Here is an 18,282-nt window from a genome sequence, read left to right on the forward strand (position 1 = left end):
TGGGTGGGGGTGGAATTAAGCATAACCAATGTAGATCTGAGAGCAATGGAACATCGACATCGTTTTCTAGTTATCCACAGATAGCCTTGTTGACACGATAACATAACAGCATTGCCTGACGTTCAAACTCCAGCACCCCGTTACTGACCCCTTAGAAGTATCTCCACCGCAGCTACAGCTACACTTAAGCTTTCCCCATCCCAAGCATACTGTTCAATGCGATCCTTCAGCTTTTGAGCTCTTCTGCTCAACTCCTCCTGCCCATCACCCCCCATATTCTCCTCTGCCTTTTCCAACACCTGCTTGGCTTCCATTACACTTTCCCAGAATCGCTGGGGCTCCGTCGCATATCTCGTATCTTCAATTGGCTTCGAAAACCTGAGGTGGTTGAACGGGAGAGAAGTGAGCAAGTCGTCCATGAGCTTCCAACGCTTTCCTTGAAGGTCGATAGGGAAGCGCACGAGAAGATCGTCTTCAGAAATGAACCCATTGTTTGTCACGACGCTATTGTACCAATGGGCGGGTTGGTAGAGCGCTTTTTCTTGGTATGGGTGTTCTTTGAGAATAACCTGGAGAATCGAGTCCGAAGGGTCGACGCCCGATTCACTTAATACAGGCTGTAGGAAGGAGGATAGCGCTCTCGTGAGGATTTGAAGCGAGCTCTCGGAAACGCGGATGAAGAAAGTTGAGGTTGATATTGCTTTGCCATCCGGCTTCGCTAAGATCAAAGTGACGTCGTCGAAGATATCTTCCGTCGGCGGTAGAAAGACACGTAGAGGAACCCGAGAATTGAGAAGAACGACTGAAGGCTCGAAGTACCTATATGACAGAAACAAGTCAGCTCAGGACAGGGGAATTGCAGAGGAGGGAGCCAAGGCAGACATTATCCAGTCAACCCTATCCTCAGCTGATTTCCGCAGTTCGTTTGTTACGAGACTCTGTAGCCAAAGCCACTTGCCCCAAATGTCTTTCGTGATTTGGTGGCGGAGGATGTGCATCTCATAGCCATGCAGCTTATTGTGCTGGGCATGCGAATCGAGCGCTTTCTCGTAAACAAAGTTCTTCTGTCCATAGAGAATCGTTGCCTTCGCAACCCGTACGTCCCGCACTGGCTTGGTGGTATTTAACGTGACTGGTGTGAAGATGGTAGGAAAAGCTGAGGTAGAAGGAGAGGTGATGTGAGCTGGTTTGATATAATAGCTGGAGGCCACGAGCAAGAGAGCGAGTGCCAGAATCTGCAAGCGGAATCTGTGAAGGAAAGAGTGTCTGAAAGAATGAGAAATGCATATCATCATTCTTGCCATGCCGGAGTTAGTAAGAACGTGTTGTTAGCCTTCAATCGTGAAGAGACGTGTTAGAATTCCCAAATGAAATTTGTTGTATCACTAGCAGATGGTACAATCTAGACCCGGTATTGCTGTGTGTGAGTGAAGGTACAGTGGTGGAGTTTGAGGTACATACAATTACGCTTGTCTGAGAGAGACTTAGCGCGGGTAGTCCTTATCTTATCAAAGCCACTCCACCTCGCCAACATCTCTTCTTGCTGGAAAAGACTGAAGAACAACTGTCAGCGCAGTGGTGGGTGATAAAGCTCGAAGATGGAGGGAAGGGTGAGAATTCTCTGCCCTTTGGATTATTCTAAAGTCCTCCTTCATTCTCATACGTTGTCTTGTCTGTTGCTCTCTGAAAACAAAGCTTCAACATATTTGACGACCCCGTCAGTCGCATCTTCAGCCTCGACAATTCCAATAGCCGTCTAGCCCTGCTGAGAAAACATTTTGGTTTGTCGAGGGAGGATTCCGGTTGTACAATTCCTTCCCACCTTGCCCATGTCACTCAACTTCAACAATCCCGATACCTAGCTAGCCACCCTTCCCTTCGTGCAACACACTTGACACACCTTCCCACCACCAAACCTCACCTCTCTCAAACAAATTCCATATCTTCGACATTCAAATCCTCGGTCATATACTCTTCCGTCGTGTTTGAAATCGGCCTCGGTCGATCGCCAAACAGCCACTTGATCTCCGAAACACGCCTTGTTGCAAAACACCCCAAAAACAACCCTGCGATAGGCTCGCCATGCAGAGGAGGTTTTTACCAAGTGTTTTGAGAACAGAGTGGCCGAGGTAGCGCTAATTGTGATGTATTTTTGTAGCACGGAATGGGTGGGGACCGACAGCTAGTGTGAGGATGGATAAGGGTACGAGAGTACAAAAGGTGGGAGTGCCCACCTAGATGGACAATTGATTGATGTGATGGCGATTTCGACCCGAAACAGTGGCCTCGAATTTCGAGCAAACTATACTTGTGCTCTTATTAGGCATCGAGTTTTAGCCTCTCTTTTCAGGATCCTTTTCACTGCGGTTACTACAGTCATCCAGCACCTCAGTGGACTTGGATAAAGCCTTGATGAAGCGAGATCAGGAGTGTGTTACCTGTATCTCACCTCCATGGCTGTTCCATTACACTTGACGGTCAGCTGAGATCTTCCACTTGCAGTTCAAGCAAGTTTTTCCGGCGTCGGTGAGTGCTATGCCTTCTTCTTGTCCAACCATCTCTCTCCAATGCAAGTTTCACCTGTCACTTCCACACACTCACATCTCCTTCAAAATATGCATTAGCAAGATTAACAATGCAAATATATTTCCTATTCCGTTTTTCCATCTATGCAACCTGTCACATCTTCAGCCAAGCCAAGCATGACACGAAAGGGTCTTTCATAATTCCTTCATTCTCCGAACCAGTCAGGAGCTGGCATTCACCCTACCACACAACAAAGTTGCTATCCAATACCGCCCGAACCATGACAGAAGCCAAACGCCACCAGAGGGCATGAGCATGCACATGCACCTATCAAGAATGAGAACACTTGGACAATGAAGAAAAGCGAGGAAATCTAGAGAAACGACATTTGAGGGTATCTGCTATCATCTCTGCACCAACCTCAGATCACAGAACGCATACTTCCATCTGCAGTGGAATCGCAATGTCGGTTGTCGCTTAGTTCTTCCCTCCCTTGGCCACCTCTCCGATCTGCTGAGCAGCCGCCTGGTTGGCCTCGTTGTTCTGGTTAACGTTCTCAACGTTTTGTGCGTCCTGGAGCTCCGCCTGCCACGCCGCGGCAATGCTGGCAGCAGGGTCCTCAACCACAGATGACCAGGTTGGCTTGTCACCAAAAAGCTGAACGCCAGCAGTGGCAGTCGGGATGGCGGTAACGGTTCCGTTTGAGGGGATTTCGCCCGCGACGGGGGCGTTAGTGGGAGAGGCGACACCGCCGATACCACCACCGAAGCCATTGTTGCCACCGAAGCCGTTGTTACCACCGAAGCCGTTGCGGCCGTTGATGACGTTAGTTGCAATGAGAACTTCGGATTGGAAGACTAGATGATGTAAGTATTGCGTTGGGAGGGGAGGTAGGTCAAGACTCACTCATGACAGTCTCGCTCTGGCGACGGCCACGGTTGGCAACAACAGCCGACTGAGCAAACACAGACTGACTGAAGAAATTGCCTTCGCCATCATCAACCGCAACCTGGATTTCCTGGACAACCAACATGACCGTGCTGACATCGTTTCGGTTATTCCTGAAGTTGGACTTTCGGGCCAAGTCGTTAAAGCCATTGCGGCCGTTGTTCTGGTTGATGACCAGAACCTGTTCCACTTGCTGAACGATGGCTTGCTCGCGGCCGTTGTCGACGATCTGGAGGTTCTCCTTCTGCACTTGGATGACCTGCTCGTTATTGAAGTTGTTGAAGTTGTTGAATTGGTCAAAGAAGTTGAAGTTGTCATTGTTGCTGATGTCGTTGAACTGGTTACCGAAGCCGTTGCCAAACCCGTCGTTCCCACGCTTGGCGGGGGTCACATCGGTGCTCCGTCGGTAGGCGGGGAGTTCCTCAGGCGTACGGGGAGCCTTGACGGGCGAAGCGGCTGCGTATAGTCATCAGTAAACCGTCCAATCTTGACTAATGTTAATGTCAGACGTACCAGCGAAACCAGTCGCGAGGGCCAACACGGCACAGTTCTTGAAAAACATCTTGTCGAGTGAAGGAGGTATAAACCCAGTTAATACAAAAGAAGGGATTAGAAAGGTAACAAATTAACTAAACGTCACAGACGTAAATAAAGAACGTTGCTTCAAGAGTAAATTTGTCAAAGGAGAGACCGGCAAGTAGACAACAAGCAGACTATCAAAGTCGCGAAGAAAAGAAGGTATTAACTGGGTTGAAGGAGGGAAGGTTAGAAGGAAGGTGGGTAAAGTCTTTCAGCGAAGACTACTAAAGACTGTGATGGTGGTGAGTGAGGAAGAAGCGAAACCAGGAAGCGACACCACCATCAGCTTATATTCCGAATTCCTGAGATTGGAGGCTGCCCGGCACCAAGGCCCCTGTTTGCCTCATCCTCAGCCCCAAGGCGACTGTCTTGCTGCGACCCAAAGGTTTGCACACGCCTGTAAACCTGGGCATCTGTCATGCCATCCGGCCACTTGCAGACCCGTCTTGGCTAAGCTTTTGGATGGACAGCTAAAACGGCTGCCAAGAGTGCTTCGAACTACAGGGCTTGCTGGAGCCGCGCTATCAGATTGGTCTGCTGGGGCCTACCGTCTGCGGAGAGTTGTATCCCGCATCTCTTGCCAAGAGACGTGTGCGCGGATCACCTGCTCGCCACCTCGCTCACACGCCCAAATCGGACTGACAGGGGGCATCAAGAGCGAGAATTTGTAATGTCGAGACTTGAATGGCTTCACTTGAGACGGAGTGACCTACATACTGGAGTACGTTGGGAGGATTGGGTATGGTGTTGAGGGTTACGCGAGACGGTGCTGAAACCCCTGTTGTGTGGGTTGAAGGAATCTGTGACTTGCAGCGACCCCCGACTGTCCAAATAAGCTTATATGTCCATGCACTAAGTTCATGCTGCATCATTCGGAACCGTGCCGTTCCTTTTTGATATTTTCCACCGAGCACGTTTTGCGCCTAGCTGCCCTAGTAACAGGCCTGTAGCACATCATGGAGGATGCTGAGCACATCAAAAGTGGCACCATGTTCTAGCTTCAGCACGTTTTAACACGAGACGGTACGCCTTTTCATCCATTCTCCCGTCCCCTAAGTTTTGATTTGCAACGTCCAAGACACAACATCTGGGAAAATGATTTGAAGGAATATTTCAAGAACTTGAATTTGACTCATGTACACGTACTCTTATACCCCATTCGGTAGATGCCGAGTCTGCCATAGACTTCGGAAGAATTGAAAGCCCGCTTAGCAACCCTTAAACGCCTGGAAATGCCAAGTGCTGCGACCGCCATGTTCCCCCGCTACCGACAGGAAGCAATGCTGAAAGGCATCTGGCTCTATGCCATCTAATCCGATTTGATTTGACAGACAAGAGATTACTCCTCGTCTGTATCAGTATCAGTATCGGTATCGCTCTCGGAACCCACGTCTCCTTCTGTATCGCTTCCATCGCTTGAGTCGTCATCCTGAGGCCTTCGTTTCTTCGGTTTGGAAGCCCCAGGAATGCCGCCTGACTTGAGTGTTCGCATTTGGCCGGCAATGGTATCTACAAACAAGATTAGTCAGTCTTCTCATTTCAATTCTATATTTGGAATGTGATCGGGACTCACCATCATCCGGTTCACTGATCTCATCTTCCTCCTCCATTTCCTCGGCCTTACTCGCCTCCTCGACCAAAAGAGTAACCTCCATCTTGGTATCCATGCCGATGTAGCTATCGCAAATCATGTGCATGACAAACGTGTAACTGCCGGCCTGGGGTGGAGCTCCGAATTGCATGTTCAGCGTCTGCATGTTGAACGTGGGCTTACCACTTTCGTCGAGAATTGGCTTATTGAAGGTTGAGAAGGTGAATGGAGGCACGGCAATTTTGCCTTGCTTGCTGTCTGCTAGGAATACATGCCATCGGGGAGCATGGTTGCGAGCAAAGTACGGCCCATGAGCTAGAGGAGGTTGAATGGGCTTCTCGTTTTCCTTGTCATCCTTGCGTCCTTTGAGGGCGGTGAGATCACCTTCCTCGGGATCAACATCTTCCAGATCCGACTCTTCAATAGCGGGAACATTAACGGTACCAGGTGGGATGAATCTTGCCTTGACGATGAACTGCACCAAGGAACTTGGGGTAATGAAACGCTCGCCTATGACTTTGAAGAACGCCTTCTCCACGTGCAAAACAGGCAGCTGCGACACAAGAGACATCGCATTCTTGTATTGAGCTTCGCTGAGTAGACCAGGTGCGACAACACGGGCCTTCCGTTGACCCGCAGGGATTCGCATGAATTCCTGAATAGCAATGTGGGTCCTCGATCGGTCTGCCTCCGCAGCTTTAGCGACTGCAGGAGTGAAATAAGGAAGTTGTTCTAGAGGAGATGCGCCTGGTCTTAGAGCTTGAATTAGGTTCTGTGAGGTGTGGTAGGCTGAGAGAACAGCTTTTGTGTTGCCATAGGCGAGGGCCATCGCTGTATAGGCCTCGTTCAACGTAAGGGCAATTGGAGCAACTTCAAACTTTTCGTCGTTGAGGATTGGGTCGTTGAGCTCGATGCGACATAGGTAGGCCCACAACAGAGACAGGACCTTCCTCCGAGCGCTATCATCCAAATCCTCGAGCTTTTGGCGATCCTTCTTCGTCAAGACGCCATTGACGGGCGCATCGACTCCATCCGCCAAGACCTTCTGTTCGAGTTTCGATAAGCCATTATCTGCTTTATGCCCTTTCAGAACTTCGTTGAACTCTTCTCCGCTGCTCAGGACGCCGATGACTCCGCTGTCGCTGTGGTCGTTGTCGTATTCGCGGAAGAGCTTCCCAGCACTTGCGACCAAGATCTTTTCTTTGGTTACCCTTTGTATTCCATACCACCATCGGCCAACAGTGTAGGGCAAAAGGACACCCAGCGCCAGGGCATACAAAAGCAGGACGTATGTGCCGTGCCCTTCGGTCACGATCCACTTCGGCAGGGCGATTCCAATGCTAAAGCTTTGCTTTCCGTCGGGGTGGCCGTATTGGAGGTAGTTGTTTCGGATTTCCTCGTCCGTGAGAGCCTTGAATGCCTTTGTAACCTCGACCCAGTGATCGTTGATAGATTCCTTCGTAATGTTATTTGCGGGATCTTCGCGGGCCTTGTCGGGATGTGCGACGAGGGACAGTTTGCGGTAGTACTTCTTGATCTCCTTCTCGCTGGCAGACTGTCATTTTATGTTAGCGAATGTTTGAAACGCCGAGGAACGGACGAGTGCACATGCCCTCGAAACACCCAGAACATCATATGGATCCCATATCTTAGGTACTGTCCGTGCCGTGACTGCCATCAAATACACCATCCAAGCTATGATAAGCCATCCCCCGACGCTGAAGAGAAACCGTTTTAGTCGCCGCTCCCGTCGCTTCTGCTTCTTCCGTTGCCCCTCGATGAGATCGGCATGCTCGGGCTTGAAATCTGTTTCTATTCGAGTGGCGGTATTCTCTAGTTCTGCCCAACGGTCAGAAAGGGAAAGTCCATGACTTGTACTCGACCGGGGAACGCACCTTTACTTGGTTTGAGGAGGGAGTATGTAACGGGGATGGTCACTAGACTAGTGATAGTGAGGATGAAGTAGGGAAAGAATTGTCCCTAGAGATAATTAGAATTGAAAAGCCATGCGTCGCAGCCGGCTGCGCACCTGCTCATCGTAGTTGTAGTCTGTCCCAGACATTTTGGACAGTTGCCCCTCGACGGGATGCCGACTCGAGAGGTTGGTTCAGGCAGGGAAAAATTAGAAGCGAGGTGCTGTTGAAGTCGTAGCGCATGCAAATAAATTGGCGAGTTTGGGTATCAAGATGGTGGCATAGCGAGAGGGGAGTTGGCGCTTTAAGAAAGTCAGGGCTCAAAGAAAGTCGTGGTCAATAAAGTTCCCGCAAGGACACATTTCGGGAGGCCATCATGGGGCCTTGGCGTCACGTGGTACTTCGCCACAAGGTAAGCCACTGCAGTGATTGGGGGGATTGAAAAAGTCATCTCTTTGACATTTCTTCCCGCCCCAAAAATAATTCGACAGATCTAGGCATGTGCACGAGTACTAAAAGATACTTGCAACAGGCTGGGGAGAAATTTACACGTGTTCTTGCTTAGCAGAGTTTATGTCTACATATTTTTCTACGCCCTGCGCACTCTGGACCTGCCGTGCTCTGCACTAATGTTTCAACCCAATGCATTCATTGGGAAAGCCCTAGCATTCGTGCCTGGTCAATTCATCATCAGCTCTCACACTTTCCTCCCGAATCAGCCCAATCCCCACACATAGAAGAATGAGCGACCTATTCCTTTGCAGGGAGACAATCATGGTCATATACAGATTTTCCCTGTAGGAATGAAGAACGTTATATTCTTCTGAGTGTTTGCAATGGATTGTAGGCCCTGCTTTCTAAGATGTGCTTATCAGGGAGAACAAACGCGGCTAAGAGATCCAGAAGGATGTCAACTGCGTTGCCATGACCAAGGTAAGCAGTGAGTGCGGGTGGAGAAGCAGGTGCCGAAAGAGCATTGAGGGCACGGGCGAAAGATTTGGAAAGTTGGATGGACGACAGATCAAGAAAGTGATGACCCTTCAACTACTTTCAACAGTTGTCTCTGCAGTGGACGGTGAATTCAGGCCATTGACTCCTCCAGGGCTAGGCATGGCGTCCAAAGGCGCTGCGTGCAGAGCTGGCTTCTGAGCACTCGCCAGGGTTCCTTTCCTTCGTTTCTCTAAGGCATCTCTTACCCAAGTTGCAACCTCCTTGTCCTCTACACCTTCTCCCGACTCCAGCGATCCTTTGGATGCAGTCGATGCAGGTGATTCAGATTCACTCACAGTTGCGATTGCGGCTGCGGCTTCTGCCTCCTCTTCATCTTCCTCGAGAATTGTCTCCGGCATGACAAGGGGTGCAAGCCATGCGTGCTGAAGAAGCATGGCATAAGTTGGCCGAAGGTTGGGAATTTTGTTCAAGCAGCCTCGGACGAAGTTCCTCGCTGCCTCTGAAAACCCTTCTTCGGGAAGGTCAGGAGGTTCACCATCCACAATGGCCTAGTTGCGTTAATTAGATAGCGATGCACATGGAGAGACTGTATGGGACTTACGCTGAGCTGACTGAAGATGTTGTTGTAGGTTTCAGGAGGGTACGGATACCGGCCCATTGCACACTCGATGATAGTGAGACCCAGACTCCAAATGTCACTCTGGACACTATACGTGCCTCCTCCGGGGTTGGCACCAGCTTGAGCGATTCCACCCGAAGAGATTCGCTCCGGTGCCATGTAGCTCTGGCACCCTATGTTTGTCTTGGCAACACTTGCCACGAGATTACCGCTAACTCCGAAATCGCAAATTTTGACTTGACCCTTCGTGTTCATGAGAATATTGGTGGGCTTTACATCTCGGTGGATGATGTTGTGTTCCTCTTTGAGTGACTTGAGACCCATTGTCGTAGCCAGGGTGATCTTCCGCAGAACGTTCTCTGGAATGCCGCCACCGTACAGTTTGTCTATTGAGCCTCCATCCATGAACTCCATGCAAATATAAACAGCCCCTTCTTGGAAGAAGGCACCATAGAAATCTACGATGTAGGGTGATATGCAACGGTGCAGGATGTCGAGCTCCATTATGATTGCCGCAAATTTAGCATCGTCTAGTTCAAGACGTAATTCCTTCATGGCCATGATGACTCCAGTGCCTGCGACAGGTTTTACAGGCGCTTGATTCGGTTCGTCTCCCTCGCCGGAAGCTCTCCGCGTTGGAGAACCTGGTATAACCTTGTTTCCGGCCAATCCCAAGCCAGGTCTTCGCATACGTGGCCTGCTATGCCTGACCTTAAACACAGTGCCGTAGTTGCCTTTACCAAGTTCGTCCAGAGTATCAACTTCGTCCAGCGAAATGTTGAAGCTTGTGCCGCTTGCAAATTGCACACCTTCGGAGTTCAGAACTGCTTTTCCTTTGAAACGCAAGCTACCCGTTTTGGCATCAAGATACTCTGCGTATTTTTCCAGCATAGTTTCTTGTTTGGGAGGAGAATTTTGCATCGTAGTCTGATCCCCGTTCATTTGCGACAGCGTTAAGCCCGGCTTCTTCCTGCCTGCAGGCGGTGCGGGACTCTTGCTCGATGGGGTTGAGCCTGGTAGACCACCAGGGAGCTTGAGTCCACGCTTCTCAGCGAGGGAAGGCTTTCCTCCTCCGCCAAGGTGGAGCCCGGGAACGGCGGGAGCTGACTGGAAGTTGGTCATCTTCGGTTTCCCCCCTGCTCCGGGAGGAAGTCGAAAGTTGGAGGGAACACCACCTGGGCCAGTCATCAGCGGCCCCCCAGAAGACCCGGGACCTTGCCTACCAGACACTGGCCCTGTTGAGTGCGGGGACATGATTGGAGGCCGTCCTAGTCCTCCGCCTGGGAGTGGTACACCTTGCCGCCCAAGATGCACGGCTTGTACTCTTGCCAGTATGTCCTGCGAGAGATTGAGACCGCTACCTCGACTCGATATCGTAGGAGCTTGTGCTCGTGGATTCCTCGCGGCATTGACATTGCCCAGTGGTGTCGAAGAAGTGGTCATGGCTGCAGTTGCTCCCGGTGAGGATATAGAGCGAACGGCCTGGTGCGGGGATTCAAGGGAGGCGACAGGGGAGGCAGCAGCATTGGGGTCAGGGGATACAGGAGGTGACGAGGGAGATTCGAGAGGAGTGTTGTTGTCGTACTCGGTGTCTGGGGTAGATGCCATGGCAAAAGCCGAGCTGTGTACGGCGACAGAGGCTCGCCGCGAGGTTTTGGCGTGGCTAGAGGCGGGAATAAGAGTGAAGGCGGGCGAGTTAAATGCAAATAACGATAGGGTTCAGCACGGCAGAGGTGGGATATCTGTGGTGTGTCCCGGAACGTGACTGCCAAACCAGGCGCGATCTGGGTCCAGATAGCGCGTTGTGGTGGTGGTCGTGGCTGTGCGGGCGGGCAAGCGACCTGTGACGTTTTCGTGCAGATGGAGCTTATCACAGAGAAGGAGCTGGAGTAACACAGACAGGTGCGCTCATGGCGAAGGAGACAGAGAAGGAGGATGGGAGAGTGAATGGCAGACGAAGAAGTGGCCAGCTAGCCCGCAAGGAACAAGCAGCAGGCAGAGATGAGAACCTGCTTCGGCGCAGACAGAGCTCATGCAGTCAAGAATGTGAGGGGCGGGCGGCGACGCCAAGGGGCCGAGCTCGAGCGTGTTCTGGGTCCTTCGCTTTGACAAAGATCGCGACTTCCTGCACCTGGATTGAGATATAGTAGGAAGGTGCGATGCGAGAATGGGGTAGGAACAGCAGCAGCAGGAGGAGAAGGAGGAGGAGGAGGAGGAGACGGAGGAGGAGGAGGGAGTGAGGGAAGAACAACGGACAGCCATCACCAAAACCTGAGCATCGAGCAATGATGGGAGCGATGTCCGATGGCGATTGAAATGCGATAGCCACTCGAAACAGACGGCCGCGCTCGTATCAGTGAGCTGCTGTGGCGCAGGCGAGCCAATTGTCCGTCATCCAAAGGCGGCTCGCTGCCAGCGAACGTGCAGCAGAACCCTTGTCAGTGCGTCGAAAAGCATGGAAGAGTGTTTTCACCATCGATACGCGGGATTGCGCAGCTATCTTGGCTCCAGCCCTGTGCTTGCTTCTGCTTTTAACGTGTCTCTCGCCCACTCGCACTTCATAATAATGACTCTCCTCGCCCACGCTCCCAATTCTCCTTCGTCTCTCTCTTAAAGTTTCCTGCGCCCGCTCGCCGCGCATTGTGTTGGCGATCATACGTCAAAGCCAAGCATCTCCGACCCTTTGCGCTTCACGCTACCACGGCTCCCACCCCTTCTCCAGAAGCGGCTATCGTGTCGTTTTACGTCGCGGGCTCAACAAAATGCCCCTCTTGGGCGGCCTTCAGTCTCTACGACTGCGTAACCTCCAGACAGCACCCGCTGAATTCATGTCTATGGCGACCGTCCCCTATTCTTCCGGCAATGGCTTCATGGATGCCTTGAAGCACAAACCTCCTCCCCACAGCCAGCACCCCGACTTCGCCAATCTAACACTACTAGTCTTCGAGGCAGTCCTGGAGGTCGTGTGCGTAAGCTTGCCGGGCTACATTGTGGCCAGGATGGGCATGTTCGACGCCGAAGCCCAGAAATTTGTCGCCAACCTCAACGTGCAGCTGTTCACGCCGTGCCTCAGTACGCCCTACCAACCTTCACATGCCATTGGTACTATTGCTAACGCACGTGGCCGCACAGTCTTCACCAAATTGGCCTCCCAGCTCTCCGCTGACAAGCTTGTCGAGCTCGCCGTTATTCCTTTCATTTTCGTCGTCATGACGCTCGTGTCATACATCTCTGCCCTGCTCGTGTCCCGTGTGTGCAGTTTCCAGAAGCGGGCCAGCAATTTCCTCATAGCAATGGCCGTATGATTCTCCGTTGTTCCCCCCCCCGACTCTGAATGCTAATCAGACCAGGTTTTCGGCAACTCCAACTCGCTTCCGATATCCCTCGTCATCTCTCTTTCCAAGACGCTCTCAGGACTACATTGGGATCGGATACCGGGCGACAACGATAACGAGGTTGCGGCCCGTGGCATTCTCTACCTTCTTATTTTCCAACAGCTAGGCCAGCTGGTGCGGTGGACGTGGGGCTTCAACGTGCTCCTTGCGCCTCCGGAAGCATACAAAGATGAAGATGCAGGCAGGAACAGCACTATCGAGCGTGGTGATTACAGCGACGACGAGGCCGAGCGTCTCCTTCACGATGACTCCCACTCCGACTATGAGTCCGGAAACATCACCCCAGAACACCGTCGAACCTACGCCGCCTCATACTCTTCCAGCTCCAGCTCCAGCGATTCAGACTCTATCATACAGCGCGAGAATGCTTTGTCGTCCCCTGAGGTATTGCCCACACCTTCGAATGGCAATGCCGTTCTCAAAGGACCAGGAAACATTATTGGCAACGGAGATGTACCTCGTACTAATGGTTACATCGTGCCGTACAAGCCAGACAGCGTTCCCAGAGGTCCTAAAGGCTGGTGGGTGCGTCTGAGTAGAGCTGTTAAACGTCGCATACAGTCCGTATCTGGTGGAGTCGCCCGCATCTCTCGACGTGCATTCTTTGCCCTCCCTCAATGGCTTCAGTGGGTTCTTTCCAGGGTGTACTCTTTCACCACCAGTTTCCTCCATGGATGCTGGGAGTTCATGAACCCTCCGCTTTGGGCTATGCTTGTAGCCATCGTCATTGGTTCAGTACCTCGGCTGCAACACGCATTCTTCGACCCAGGCACATTTTTGAGTAACTCAGTTACCCGTGCTATTAGCCAAAGCGGCGGTGTAGCTGTTCCCTTAATTTTGGTCGTTCTAGGGGCCAACCTTGCGCGCAACACCCTTCCAAAAGAGGACCAACATTCGCTTGAAGACGCGGCTATTGAGAAGAAACTGGTGTACGCATCACTCATCAGCCGCATGCTCATTCCTACCGTCATCATGGCACCTCTTCTTGCAATCACAGCAAAATTTGTCCCAATCAGCATTCTAGACGATCCGATTTTCGTTATCGTTTGTTTCCTTCTCACGGGTGCTCCCAGCGCGCTCCAATTGGCACAGATATGTCAGATCAACAACGTCTACATGGGTGCCATGTCGAAGTTGCTCTTCCAGAGCTACGTGATCTGGATTCTACCCTCGACACTCATCCTCGTCATGCTCGCTTTGGAGACCGTGGAGTGGGCGGGGTAGCTGACTTCAACAGTCAGACATTTGGTCTGTATATTCTTTTCTAGGCTGCATTGGAGCGGAGCGTGGAGTCACAGGCTTGAGTAAGGGTAAAAACTGTCATTCTATTCGGTGTACAAACATGGGATAGTAGGGGTATAGACTCGGCGGTAAGGGTTCAGATGACTTTGGGGTGATGTAGGATACCAAGCAGCCACTCCGCCGCAAGTGGTAGTTCAAAGTACATAATATACTCGGAATCAGAGCCTACTTATACTTCACTAACGCATCCCTGCGCAACCGGCGAATCCTAGGCACACGTGATACACTGACGTCGCCTTTAAAAAGAGGGATTGATATGTGTCTATCAAGCAAGGCGATAACATGCAAGGAAAGCGCCACCGGATTCAGCCCTCAGCTTCCAACACCTTGCCCTCTCCCCCAGGGAAACTGACCTTCGCAATCCCCCCACCCCAAAAACTCTTCAACGCACTTCACCTGCAGCTCGCAACCGGACCATTTTCCAAGAATCTGTTTGGCGAACCGCTCAAGCCTATCGCTTTGGCACGTGCCACCCTGGTCGCTCATCGCCTGTTCTAGCCCAACCGTCGGGAGTGGTCTGCTGTGTTTCAGAAACCACCAACTTCTCAATCACACTCTAAAGACGTCAATTTCGCTGAGTTCGTGGTAATATCCCACCTACGAAAGGATCGTTCCATCAGCAAAGCACAAAGTTACCTTATCGAGGCCACCCTCGAGTAACAGCGTTTGGTAACTGCCATGGCGTCTCTCAATGGACCGCCTGAGACTGCAAGGCAAAGCTTGTCTCCCGGCAACTCTCGCTGTGACACTATGGAAGGAGGCATGTCACCACGCTCAGCCGCCACAAAGGGTTCGTTTTCACCATTCATTTTCTGTGTATCCTGGTACCATCTTTGGGGTTTACTTTCTTTCGTCCCTTCCTTTCTCTGCGTTTCTCACTGTGCATGAGCTTGTGTGAATGCTGCGTAATCTTGATATATTGGCATTTTTGTTTTCAAAATTTCCTCGAACGTAACCTGCAAACCTCATTGCTCTCGAGGGCATATTTGTATGGCGTATCAATTGCAATGCGGCTGTGGCAGTGGGGGTAAACTGAGCGATTGAAATCACGTGTGAAACCGATCATTCACCACTTCAAGCGTCAAGTTTTCTTTGAAAGCAATGCTTATTCCTTCTCTACAGTTGTTTCCATTGCCGAGCCTGAGAGTATCTCACCTTCAATCAAGGGCAAGCATAAAGAGTTTGATCAGAATTACTCACTCGATCTCGACAAGGCAACAAAACAATTTCGCGCGAGTGTCTCTGGCAAGCGACTGTCAGGACGACCATCCATTGAGAGATTAGGGTCATCACATAGGGGAAATACATCCCTATCTTCAATCAAGTCTGAGGATTCTGACCTATCCAACGCCTCTCCACAAAGTCAACACCCACACGACAACCTCATAAAGCAATTATCTGCATGGCTGAAGCAGGAGAAGGCGAGGCGAGTGGCACGAAAAGCAAAGAGAAGGGCGGCGAAAGACGCCCCACAAGACACAGATACCAGTGCAAGGACACTACCCGGACCGAGTGATGACACCTCTAGTCAAGGAAGAAGAGCTTCTGAGAGCTCGGAAGGCTCAGTCGCACTTGAGCAATTAGAAAGCTTGCTACACAGGTCTCTCTCTACAAAGTCTCCCGAGGACTCGCCCCGGAGACATAGAATCTCTCACGGCCACAGACTATCAGCGATGTTGAAACGGCACTCAGCCGTCTCGTCAGACACAGACTATTTTGACGGAGTGGAACAACTTGTTCCCACTTGCGAGGCCATACTCGACAATTCTAAGACGCTAGCGTATAGTGGAGGCGGTGCAGAGTCTAGCGAAGAGGTCGCGACACCAGGAAAACCTGGAAAGAATACCCCGAAGGAAAAGGAGGCATGGGCAACATTCAAGTTCGAGATCGTGCGGCTTGCACACACCTTGAAGCTGAAAGGCTGGCGCCGTGTGCAGCTAGACCGGAGTGGTGACATCGAGGTTGAGCGCCTCAGCGGTGCGTTGACGAATGCCGTTTACGTTGTTTCCCCACCAAGAAATCTCCCTTCGCAAGGAGAAAATCCAAGTGCGCTGCCGACACCCAAAAATCCGCCTCCGTAAGTTTCGCATGCTAAGTCAACAACTGGGCTAAAAAAATAATTCTAGCAAGCTCCTACTTCGCATCTACGGCCCACAGGTAGAGCATCTCATCGACCGGGAAGCAGAACTGCAGATTCTTCAACGACTTGCTCGTAAACGCATTGGACCACGATTACTTGGCACTTTCACTAATGGGCGATTTGAAGAGTTCTTCCATGCAATCACACTGACTCCGCAAGATTTACGCGTCCCAGACACTTCGAAACAGATTGCCAAACGTATGCGAGAGCTACATGAGGGCATTAACTTGCTGCCTAAGGAGCGAGATGATGGGCCTTTCGTCTGGCGCAATTGGGACAAATGGGTCCGTCGCTGTGAACAGATAGTCACCTGGCTTGACCAGCAGATCCTGGAAGGAAAGCAAGGTTCTGTCCGGTCTTCGGCCGATACATGGAAGCAGCGGGGGTTGATCTGTGGTGTTGAATGGCCTGTCTTCCGGAAGACAATCGAGAAGTACCGGAAATGGCTTGTGGAGCAGTATGGCGGTCAGCAGAAAGTGAACGAGCGGCTGGTGTTTGCGCATAATGATGTGAGTGCCACTTAAACCTGGTCTCTCTGCGTGACCGAGCTCCCAAAGCTAACCAGCATAAACCACAGACTCAATACGGCAATATTCTCCGGCTCATTCCTGCTGGGGAATCTCCGCTACTGCTTCCTGCAAATGAGCACAAACAGCTTGTGGTCATCGACTTCGAGTACGCAAACGCCAACCTTCCGGGGCTCGAGTTCGCGAACCATTTTGTAAGACTCATCTTCTTCCTTGATCTCTTCTTAACTCCACAACTTTAGCAAAGCCTCGTCACCAGTACAAACACGCTAACTCCCACCTTAGACGGAGTGGTGCTACAATTACCATGATCCGGTGGCGCCGTATCGCTGTAACACACCCTATTACCCCACTCCAGAAGAACAGCAGCGCTTCATCGGTGCATACCTCATGCACAACCCAACCTTCAAAGCCCCTGGTGGCTCGGCATCCAATCCGCCCACGCCATATCTCGGTCCGCTGCCTACATCAAGCAGCACCACCGCTCTAGCTGCCACCGCAACAGCAACCCCTTCGTCCTCAATCTCGACATTTATGTTAGACTCGCGTGCTCCTCCTGGTGACAAGTATTCGTACCAAGAGCAAGAAGCGCTGGCGGAGAAGCAGAGGGAGGAAGAGACGAAGCGTCTTATGGCGGAGACGAGGCTGTGGAGGCTTGCGAATTCGGCGCAGTGGGTGGCGTGGGGGATCGTACAGGCTCATGTTCCGGGATTGCCAGATTTCGATGCGATTGAGAAACAGCAAGACGGCGAGAATTTGGAGATAGATACGATAGGGGGGCAGCTTGAGAGCGCTACGTTGGAGACGAGAGTGCAAGCAGAGGCGGAGAATAAGAATGAGAAGGATGTTAATGCAGATCCTCCTAGCCCCGCTGAGGGGTCTTCAGAGGCTGAGGCGGAAGATGAGGAATTCGATTACCTTGGCTATGCTCAGGAAAGGGCTATGTTTGTTTGGGGCGATGCTATTCGTCTAGGTATCATCAAGGCTGAAGAATTGCCCGAGGAGGTTCGAAGTAACGTTAAGGTTGTCGAGTACTAGACGATCTCCCCGCTTCACTAGTGAGTTGAGAGGTGGTAAAGAGGTTCTGGTAACCAGAAGTAGTTCGAGGTGCGATGCAGGCTGGCCTTATTTTTGGCGGTGTTACTTTTCCGCGAACTGATAATCACTGGCTATATGTGCCGGTCATGCATTGCTGCGTTCGAGATGCCAGCGGTTTGGGAGGCTTTGGACATGAGTAGTGTTATTGGGGGATGTTTGAAGAGCTCTCTTAGTCCAGGGTTAGCGAGTTGAGGATTAGATTGATAACATTCGTAGGAGTAGCAAACACTCATCTTCCAAATTTGACATATTCCCCAGCGTTACCTTGGGACTTGGTCGGAGAGGTCATTGCTGAAGCTTGGTGTTGGCATCTGCGAAATCTGCTTCTTGAACTTGATCCAATGGAAAAGAACACAGATTGTCCTTTCTAGGAAGGGGGATATATCCCCTGGCAACCCAGTACGTAGCTGATTCATATAGCATGATCTGGTTAGTCATTTTAGTGCGATTCTAACACCCCTCGACATAGTATGTACGCGTTTGTGAGAAAGAACTAGTATAGAGCGGTTGCTTTGCTTTGCTTTGCTTTGCTCTGCTTTGCTTTGCTCTGCTCTGCTCTGCTCTGCTCTGCTCTGCTCTGCTCTGCTCTGCTCTGCTCTGCTCTATTAGAATATCTCAAAGTAGTAGGAAGGAGCGCTCATGGCTGGAAGCAAAGTTGAGAGGAGGGTTTGGGTTGGGTGTGTGTGTATGTGT

General features: G+C 51.3%; 6 protein-coding genes across 6 annotated transcripts; 2 read left to right on the forward strand and 4 right to left on the reverse strand.

Moving 5' to 3' along the window:
• Window positions 1-95: 95 nt before the first annotated feature.
• Window positions 96-1,402, reverse strand: BDR25DRAFT_288241 (uncharacterized protein). Its single transcript, XM_033688378.1, has 2 exons — window positions 883-1,402; window positions 96-819 (listed from the first exon to the last, which is right to left on the reverse strand). The coding sequence occupies exons 1-2, from the start codon at window positions 1,302-1,304 to the stop codon at window positions 141-143; spliced, it is 1,101 nt and encodes a 366-aa protein (XP_033546654.1). The 5' UTR covers window positions 1,305-1,402; the 3' UTR covers window positions 96-140.
• On the forward strand, window positions 1,368-3,215 carry BDR25DRAFT_394179 (uncharacterized protein; the record flags this gene model as incomplete). The annotated part of the gene is made up of 11 exons (XM_033698291.1): window positions 1,368-1,395; window positions 1,429-1,453; window positions 1,489-1,610; window positions 1,645-1,663; window positions 1,696-2,041; window positions 2,076-2,168; window positions 2,211-2,310; window positions 2,393-2,429; window positions 2,488-2,526; window positions 2,575-2,746; window positions 2,814-3,215. The coding sequence occupies 11 exons, from the start codon at window positions 1,368-1,370 to the stop codon at window positions 2,901-2,903; spliced, it is 1,071 nt and encodes a 356-aa protein (XP_033546655.1). The 3' UTR covers window positions 2,904-3,215.
• On the reverse strand, window positions 2,664-4,469 carry BDR25DRAFT_343499 (uncharacterized protein). The gene is made up of 3 exons (XM_033693830.1): window positions 3,988-4,469; window positions 3,433-3,930; window positions 2,664-3,383 (listed from the first exon to the last, which is right to left on the reverse strand). Exons 1-3 carry the CDS (start codon window positions 4,034-4,036, stop codon window positions 3,004-3,006), a joined length of 927 nt encoding a protein of 308 aa, XP_033546656.1. The 5' UTR covers window positions 4,037-4,469; the 3' UTR covers window positions 2,664-3,003.
• A 715-nt stretch (window positions 4,470-5,184) lies between these two features.
• On the reverse strand, window positions 5,185-7,888 carry BDR25DRAFT_334750 (DnaJ-domain-containing protein). The gene is made up of 5 exons (XM_033692959.1): window positions 7,674-7,888; window positions 7,540-7,624; window positions 7,257-7,483; window positions 5,627-7,199; window positions 5,185-5,562 (listed from the first exon to the last, which is right to left on the reverse strand). Exons 1-5 carry the CDS (start codon window positions 7,704-7,706, stop codon window positions 5,393-5,395), a joined length of 2,088 nt encoding a protein of 695 aa, XP_033546657.1. The 5' UTR covers window positions 7,707-7,888; the 3' UTR covers window positions 5,185-5,392.
• A 557-nt stretch (window positions 7,889-8,445) lies between these two features.
• BDR25DRAFT_39894 (kinase-like protein) lies at window positions 8,446-10,885 on the reverse strand. Its single transcript, XM_033698522.1, has 2 exons — window positions 9,110-10,885; window positions 8,446-9,056 (listed from the first exon to the last, which is right to left on the reverse strand). Exons 1-2 carry the CDS (start codon window positions 10,733-10,735, stop codon window positions 8,598-8,600), a joined length of 2,085 nt encoding a protein of 694 aa, XP_033546658.1. The 5' UTR covers window positions 10,736-10,885; the 3' UTR covers window positions 8,446-8,597.
• Window positions 10,886-11,644: 759 nt separating this feature from the next.
• On the forward strand, window positions 11,645-17,767 carry BDR25DRAFT_288250 (kinase-like protein). Its single transcript, XM_033688379.1, has 8 exons — window positions 11,645-12,199; window positions 12,260-12,426; window positions 12,478-13,674; window positions 14,488-14,614; window positions 14,947-15,901; window positions 15,951-16,473; window positions 16,542-16,685; window positions 16,777-17,767. Exons 1-8 carry the CDS (start codon window positions 11,890-11,892, stop codon window positions 17,527-17,529), a joined length of 4,176 nt encoding a protein of 1,391 aa, XP_033546659.1. The 5' UTR covers window positions 11,645-11,889; the 3' UTR covers window positions 17,530-17,767.
• The last annotated feature ends 515 nt before the right edge of the window (window positions 17,768-18,282 follow it).

Source organism: Lindgomyces ingoldianus (genome assembly GCF_010093535.1).
Source record: "Lindgomyces ingoldianus strain ATCC 200398 unplaced genomic scaffold BDR25scaffold_19, whole genome shotgun sequence".
In the NCBI taxonomy this organism is placed as follows: domain Eukaryota; kingdom Fungi; phylum Ascomycota; class Dothideomycetes; order Pleosporales; family Lindgomycetaceae; genus Lindgomyces; species Lindgomyces ingoldianus.